Source organism: Narcine bancroftii, chromosome 12 (assembly GCF_036971445.1).
Source record: "Narcine bancroftii isolate sNarBan1 chromosome 12, sNarBan1.hap1, whole genome shotgun sequence".
Lineage (NCBI taxonomy): Eukaryota > Metazoa > Chordata > Chondrichthyes > Torpediniformes > Narcinidae > Narcine > Narcine bancroftii.
Genome location: NC_091480.1, coordinates 5,767,881 through 5,775,837, shown reverse-complemented (window position 1 = coordinate 5,775,837; position 7,957 = coordinate 5,767,881). Strand labels below are relative to the sequence as shown.

The following is a 7,957-nucleotide window of genomic DNA, read 5'->3' as shown; positions in this document are numbered from 1 at the left end:
TATGTTGAGCAGTACCTGAGAAGAGACATGAGTGATCACCTTGTATCAGACTCTCAGGTTGCTTTATTTTTAAAGTGGAGATGTATTGTTCTGTACAAAGTTCAATTTTATTTGGTAGTTGATTCATCAGCTTCCTCAAATGGGAAAGCTGTTGGTTATTGTTGTTGGATTAGGATTATCTTCCCCTCACCCCCCTTAACCCTGTTCCTGCTAATGGACATTTGAATTGGGGCAAGTGTTGCTGTGCCCCCTGACGCTTCCAAAGGATGAACAGATTGGACTTTAGTAGCAGATGCTAATTCATTTGGTGAAATGTCGCAGTAGAGATGTAATATAAATGGGGGTGAGGAATGATGGAATATCATGCCTTGAGATCTTACCAAGCCTGGCAGTAGTGAAGCAGCTATGTTCATGGTGGGGAGGAGAACACCTGGTCCCCAAGACTAGAAGCCATGGGTGAGGGGGAATCTGATGGTAATGAAAAAAAAACAGGGGGTGGTCTCGGTATGGAACGCGCTGCTTAAGGAGGTGGGAGAATTGCCACGGTTTAGGAAGTGCTGAGAAGTGGGATTAATATAGATGGCTATCATGGTCAGTGTGGGTGTGTAGAGAGGAAGGGTGTGATTTAGTGCTGTAAGTCTATCCCAGAGAGCTGGAGTTAGAGATTAGGAGTGGGGAGGCTGTGAAATATTTTAAAGAAGATTCCTGGAGAACATGAACAGGCAGCAAATGCAGGTAGGAATAAGTTTACCTTCATGGTCAGATTTATTGACTATGTACATGAAATCACTTACAACCCTGAGATTCTTTTTGTTGCAGGTGAGGCACAATTGCCACTTATTGGTTGTGCAAAACAAACTACATAATGTACACGTCAACAGACTAATAACGAGGGAAAAAAAAATGATCTGAACAGGCAATATGGGCTAAAGGGCTTGAGTCTGAGTTGTATTGCTTCATAGTTTATGTCTCTGGAACCTGTATTGAATTCTTAAAGAGAAGTTAATTGCATTATGACAAAGGACATAAAACTGGACTGAGGAGACTGATCAGCGGGTTGTCTGAAAGGTTGCAATAAGAGAACACGCAGCAGGTCGGGCAGCCTCCGTGCAACGAGGAACCGTCAACTTTTCCCGAACTTGTCGAGCCGGCTCTCCGGAAAGATCCGAGTGTTGCCGGCCGCTGAGCTCGGAGGCTCCGCCCCCAGTCCGGAGAGAGCCGAATGAGGGTGGAAGTTGCCGAGAAACGTTTGGCGGCTTGCCGGAAGTTGCCGATTTGTCCGGCGCTCTCGATGCGGTCGGTTGGTCCCTCTGAGCTCCTGCTCAAAGGCGCTCGGTGACACACGCTCAACATGAGGGCCAACGTGAGGATCCTGCTGGTGGGGGAACGTGAGTAAAGGCCGCGGGAGGAGGGGAGAGAAGACGGGGAGGGGGTGGGAGAAAGGGTGGAGACAGATTAGGGGGGTGGGAGGTAGATAGTGAAGGGAGGAGACAGAGAAGGGGGGTGGGGGACTAGGAAGTGGGGGAAGGAGACAGAGAAGGGGGGTGGGGGACTAGGAAGTGGAGGGAGGAGACAGAGAAGGGGGTAGGGGACTAGGTAGTGGAGGGAGGAGACAGAGAAGGTGAGTGGGGGTAGATAGTGAAGGGAGGAGACAGAGAAGGGGGGTGGGGGACAGAGAAGGGGGGTGGGGGACTAGGAAGTGGAGGGAGGAGACAGAGAAGGGGGTAGGGGACTAGGTAGTGGAGGGAGGAGACAGAGAAGGTGAGTGGGGGTAGATAGTGAAGGGAGGAGACAGAGAAGGGGGGTGGGGGACAGAGAAGGGGTGGTGGGGGAAGCCCCAGAGGGATGGGAGGGAAGCCCCAGAGGGATGGGAGGGAAGCCCCAGAGGGATGGGAGGGAAGCCCCAGAGGGATGGGAGGGAAGCCCCAGAGGGATGGGAGGGAAGCCCCAGAGGGATGGGAGGGAAGCCCCAGAGGGATGGGAGGGAAGCCCCAGAGGGATGGGGGGGGAGAGCCCAGAGGGATGGGGGGGGGAGAGCCCAGAGGGATGGGGGGGGGGAGAGCCCAGAGGGATGGGGGTGGGGAGAGCCCAGAGGGATGGGGGGGGGAGAGCCCAGAGGGATTGGGGGGTGGAGAGCCCAGAGGGATTGGGGGGGGGAGAGCCCAGAGGGATGGGGGGGGGAGAGCCCAGAGGGATGGGGGGGGGAGAGCCCAGAGGGATGGGGGGGGGGAAGGGACCCCCGAGGGGGAGGGGAGCCAGAGGGATGAGGGGGATGAATTGAAAGGCTGGAGGGAAGGAGGAAATAATGATGCAAGGAGGGGACATAGGGGGCCTAGAAGGAGAGAGGAAGGGAAGCAGATAGGGATTGAGAGGAGACTGTAGGAGAAAGGGTAGTGCTGGAGCAGAGGGCAGAAGGTGGCAAAGTTTGGAGGAGAGAGAAGATGGATTGGAGGGAAGGTGTGAGGATGGGAGGGAGAGAAAAGGGAAAGGGGTGAAGGGATTGGATTTACATGTGTGAAGAGATCAGAATTGGGATTTATTGTCATGAACAAGTCATGAAATTTGGTGTTTTGTGGCAACATCATAGCCCAAACTTACATGTTATAAAAAAATAACAATAAAGATAAGGCAGTGTCTTTAGTTCATCGATTATTCAGGAATATAATGGCAGTGGAGAAGAACCTGTCCTTGAGCCGATGAATGCTTGTCTTCAGGCTCTTGTACCTTTTTCCTGATGGTGGCAGAGTGAAGAGGGCATGACCTGGGTGGTGGGGGTCTTTGAGGATAGAGGCTGCTCTTTTAGACACCACCTCATGTAGATGTCCTTGATGGTGTGCCTGTGATGACACAGGCTGAATTAACAACCCTCTGGTGTTTATCTTTGTTCTGTAATTTGGCACCTCCATACCAGACAGTGACGCAACCAGCCAGAATGCTCTCCATGGTCCACCTGTAGATGTTTACGAGAGTTTTTGGTGACATACCGAATCTCCTTAGACACCTCAGAAAGTATAGCTGCTGGCGAGCCTTCTTTGTGATTACATCAATGTAGACGCTCCAGGACAGATCCTCAAAGATGTTAACACCCAGGAATTTTAAGTTCTTGACCCTCTCCACTACTGAGAATGCTGGTAAACTACAGGGGAGAGAGGATGGCTTGTGTTTGGGGAGTGATTAATGTCTGGGTCTCTAATGCAGAATTAGTTCAGAAACATTGCAACAAGTAACGCAGCATCTGCAGACTGAGAGGGAGGAAGAGATAGGGACAGGGTTATTGTTTTAGTTTAGTGACTGTAAATCAGAACTGGGAATCATTCAACTGAGGAAACAAGAGTTTCAAGATGCACATAGGAGAGGGAATGTCTGTGACAGAGTGGAGACCAAGGGTACTCGTGTAACAACTTTCTGGGGCTGTGTAGTTAACAGGCACATGTATGCAATTAAGGATCTGGTAGGTACCAAGTCTGAAGCAAAAGAAATGGTGGAAATAGCCACAAATCAGGCAGCTGTGGAGAGAGGAAAACTGAGCTGTACACCATGGAAACAGGCTTCTGACCCAACTCAACCACGCTGAGCAAGTTTCCCATTTCAGCGTGTCCTGTTTGCCTGCACTTGGCCCATATCCCTCTAAACCTCTCCTGTCTGCAGTGGTATGCAAAAGTTTGGGCACCCCTGGTCAAAACTTCTGTTACTGTGAATAGTTAAGTGAGTAGAAGATGAACTGAACCCCAAAAGTTATAAAGTTAAAGATGACACATTCTTTTCAACATTTTAAGCAAGATTAGTGTATTATTTTTGTTTTAGTGAAAAGGAAAAGAGCACCATGCAAAAGTTTGGGCACCCAAGGGATTTGAGCTCTCAGATAACTTTTACCAAGGTCTCAGACCTTAATTACCTTGTTAGGACTTGTTAGCTTGCTCAGTCCTCATTAGAAAAGGCCAGGTGATGTAAATTTCAAAGCTTTATAAATCTCATGACTCCTCAAACCTTGTCCCAACAATCTGCAGCCATGCTAAACAGCTGCCTAGGTTGTTGAAAATTAAAATAAATGATGCCCACGTAGCAGAAGAAGGCTATAAAGAAATAGCAAAGCATTTTCAGGTGGCCATTCCTCAGTTTGTAATGTGATTAAGAAATGGCAGTTAACAGGAAGAATGGTCAAGTCGAGGCCTGGAAGACCAAGAAAACTTTCTGAGAGGACTACTTGTAGAATTGCTAGCAAGGTGAATCAAAACCCCAGTTTAACTGCAAAAGATTTAGCAGACTCTCGAATGGCAATGCACTGTGCAGCAAAACCTGAACGAATATAATCTTCATGAAAGAGTCATCAGAAGAAATCCTTTCCTGCGTGCTCACTACAACATCTAAAAAAGCCTGATGCATTTTGGAAACAAGTCCTATGGACTGATGAAGTGAAAATAGAACTTATTGGCCGCAATGTGCAAAGGTAAAAAAAAAAAGGTGCGGAAAAGAATACTGTTAAACACGGGGGTGGAGTGATCATCCTTTGGGCTTGTGTTGCAGCCGGTGGCATGGGGCACATTTCACTGGTAGAGGGAAGAATGAATTCTATTAAATATCTGCAAATTCTGGAAGCAAACATCACACCATCTATTTTTTCCTTTTTTAAAAAAAAGCTGAAGATGAAAAGAGGTTGGCTTCTACAACAGGATAACGGTCCTAAGCACACCTCAAAATCCACAATGGATGACCCCCAAGTGGCGCAAGCTGAAGGTTTTGCCATGGCCCTCACAGTCCCCCAACCTAAACGTCATCAAAATTCTTAGATAGACCTTAAAAGAGTAGTGTATGCAAGACAGCCCAAGAATCTTGCAGAACTAAAAGCCTTTTGTAAGGAAGAATGGGCGAAAATCCCTCAAGCAATAGACGACAGGAGCTGGAGTAGGCCCGTCGAGCCAGCACCGCCATTTTACAGATCATGCCTGATCACTACCATCAGTACCCTTTTCCAGCCTTATCCCCATAACCCTTAACTCCTTTGCAAGCAAGAGTAGAAAGACTCTTCACTGGCTACCGAAAGTGTTTACAAGCTGTGATATTTGCCAGGGTGGGTGTTACTAAGTACTGACCATGCAGGGTGCCCAAACTTTTGCATACCACAGTATGTACCTGAACAAATGTCTTAAATGTCATCATTGTATCAGCCCCTGACAGCTCATTCCATATATGTATCTCTGTTTGGAAAATAATGCTCTTCCTTTTAAATCTTTCCTGTGATTATTCTTATCTATGCCCCTGGGCAATTTTGTAAATCTCTAAGGTCACCCCTCAAGTTGCTATGGTTCTCCTGGTCTCTTCTCCATGTCCAATTAATGGTGTTTTTAAGAAACATTAAGTTTAAATTTGGGCATACGGCATGATAACAGGCCCTTCCAGCTCACAAACCGAAGCCACCAAATTAACCTACAGCCCCTGATGTTTGTTTTTGAAGGGTGGAGGTAAACCAGAGCCCCCAGGGAAAACCCATGCCGACCTGGGGAGAACCTACACACAGACTGCACGGGATTCAAACCTGTGTCCTGATCAGTAATGCTGGAACAATGTTGTGGTAACAAAACTGTGCCACCCAATTGTCTGTTGGTCTGTACTCCTCCCCCTACCCTTTCATTTAATGCAGATGCCTGCCTGCTTTTTACACCTTGAAGAAAAGCTCAGGTCCAAAACTCCCCCTGCCCCTCCACCAAGAATCCCACCTTCCAGTTCTAGAATTCGAGCCCTCCAGAACTGGTACCTTGTGAATCTTTTTTGCTTTCTTTCTAGGTTAGTGACATCTTTCTTTCAGCAAGGCATCCAGAACCAATGTAACATGATATCCCAACTTGTGCATTTAATGTCCATCAGGTGGCTAGACATGTATCAGATGCAGTCAGTTCTGATAGAGACAGGAAAGATTCATCTTTGTGTCATAAAACACTGAGAAGGTGTTTCTACGAGCAGACCAACAGGCTGTTTCTAACATTCATACAGCCAAGAAAAGAGATAGAGTTACAATGAAAAGGAAGATCTATTAGCACTAAGCAAGTGTAGCATGAGAGCATTTCCGACATCTCTGCACTTCCACAATGTTGTTGCTGTCTCTCTCTCTTCCCCTCTTGTTCTCTCTCTATAACCACTCTCGTTAAGGTATCAAGCAGATGGCTTGGCAATTACTTGGAAAAATGAGACTGATTTGAATATTCAGAGATGGCATCTGGAGTTGAGGTCCTGTATTCCATTGGAAAAGATAAGATATAATTTACGTGATAATTATCTTTTTTATCATTAAACTTGGAGCCCGTATTTGGATTATATGGGGTTGAATTATTAAATCTCCTCGCCGCACAGTAGTGGTGTCACTCCAAACCATGGGAATTAACTGATAAATTTTGACGTTATATGATCTCTTTTTCCTTTTTTTCATTTTGGGTAGGTTGGGGGGGGGGTGGGTTAGGGAAGGGGGCAGGGGGTTGTAGGGGATTAGTTCTAAAATATGTATGTATTTTGTATATTTTTCATTTATTGTATGTTTTAACATCATGATTCAATAAATAAAATTTTCAAACAAAAAAGCAGATGGCCATTTATTAACTCGGTAACCTTGATCTTGCCCCGCCAGAGAGATTCCCTTTCCTATTCTAAAGGGAATAGGAAAGGTGACATCTTCTTGTTAGTTGGGATAGATGTGATGGAAGAAGTGGAATAGACTCTGCAGCGGGTAGAGTACAATTTAGACAACTCTTGGGTTGTTGATGAAAATTTGTCACTGAATTGTCTCCTGAGAGGGATCTAGGTAGGAGGAGGGTCAGAGACGGACTGTGAAAGTGAGAACAGAGTGGCAATCAGTAGCAAAAGTACCGAGTTGTGAATAACTACATGAAACAGCACCATTGATGTATCCAAGAAAGAGCTGAGAGAATGTCCACAGGAGGACTGAAACAAAAGTCCACGTATCCCACAAAATGTTCGCAATACCTTGGACCTGCAGGTTCTTTAGCTCCATCTTTGGAGAAACTGAGTGGAATTGAAAGTGGTTGTTCAAGGTGTGAGATATATAACCACATAACCACTTACAGCACAGAACAGGCCAGTTCGGCCCTACTAGTCCATGCCGTAACAAAACCCCACCCTCCTAGTCCCACTGACAGCACCCGGTCCATACCCCTCCAGTCCTATCCATGTAACTATCCAGTCTTTCCTTAAATGTAACCAATGATCCCGCCTCGACCACGTCTGTCGGAAGCTCATTCCACATCCCTACCACCCTTTACGTAAAGAAATTTCCCCTCATGTTCCCCTTATAATTTTCCCCCTTCAATCTTAAACCGTGCCCTCTAGTTTGAATCTCCCCCACTCTTAATTGAAAAAGCCTATCCACATTTACCCTGTCTGTCCCTTTTAAAATCTTAAACACCTCGATCAAGTCCCCTCTCAATCTTCTACGCTCCAGAGAAAAAAGCCCCAGTCTGCACAACCTTTCCCTGTAACTCAAACCTTGAAATCCTGTCAACATTCTTGTGAACCTTCTCTGCACTCTCTCTTTTGTTTATATCTTTAGATGGTTATAATTTGGTGACCAAAACTGTACACAGTACTCCAAATTTGGCCTCACCAATTCTTTGTACAATTTCATCATAACCTCCCTACTCTTGAATTCAATACTACGATTTATGAAGGCCAACATTCCAAATGCCTTCTTCACCACACCATCTACCTGAGTATCAGCCCTGAGGGTACTATTTACCACAACTCCTAAATCCCTTTGTGGCTCTGCACATCTCAATAGCCTACCATTTAATGCATATGACCTATTTAGATTTGCCTTTCCAAAATGTAACACCTCACACTTATCTGTATTAAATTCCATCAGCCATTTCTCAGCCCACACCTCCAGCCTTCCTAAGTCACCTTTTAATCTACGGTAATCTTCCTCACTGTCCACAACACCACCAATCTTTGT

At 46.1% G+C, this 7,957-nt stretch overlaps 1 protein-coding gene across 3 annotated transcripts in view; it reads left to right on the top strand.

Moving 5' to 3' along the window:
• Positions 1–7,957, top strand: part of LOC138747065 (mitochondrial Rho GTPase 2-like) — a 47,635-nt gene that overhangs the window by 4,697 nt on the left and 34,981 nt on the right. The window contains exon 1 of one of the 3 annotated variants that reach the window (XM_069905983.1): positions 1,160–1,388. The exons of 1 other annotated variant lie outside the window; for it this stretch is intronic. In XM_069905983.1, coding sequence (XP_069762084.1) covers positions 1,352–1,388 — 37 coding nt within the window. In that variant the 5' untranslated portion in view covers positions 1,160–1,351. Of the gene's footprint in view, positions 1–1,159; positions 1,389–7,957 lie in introns of those variants that run through there. One more of the 3 variants, XM_069905980.1, reaches the window with a different exon arrangement.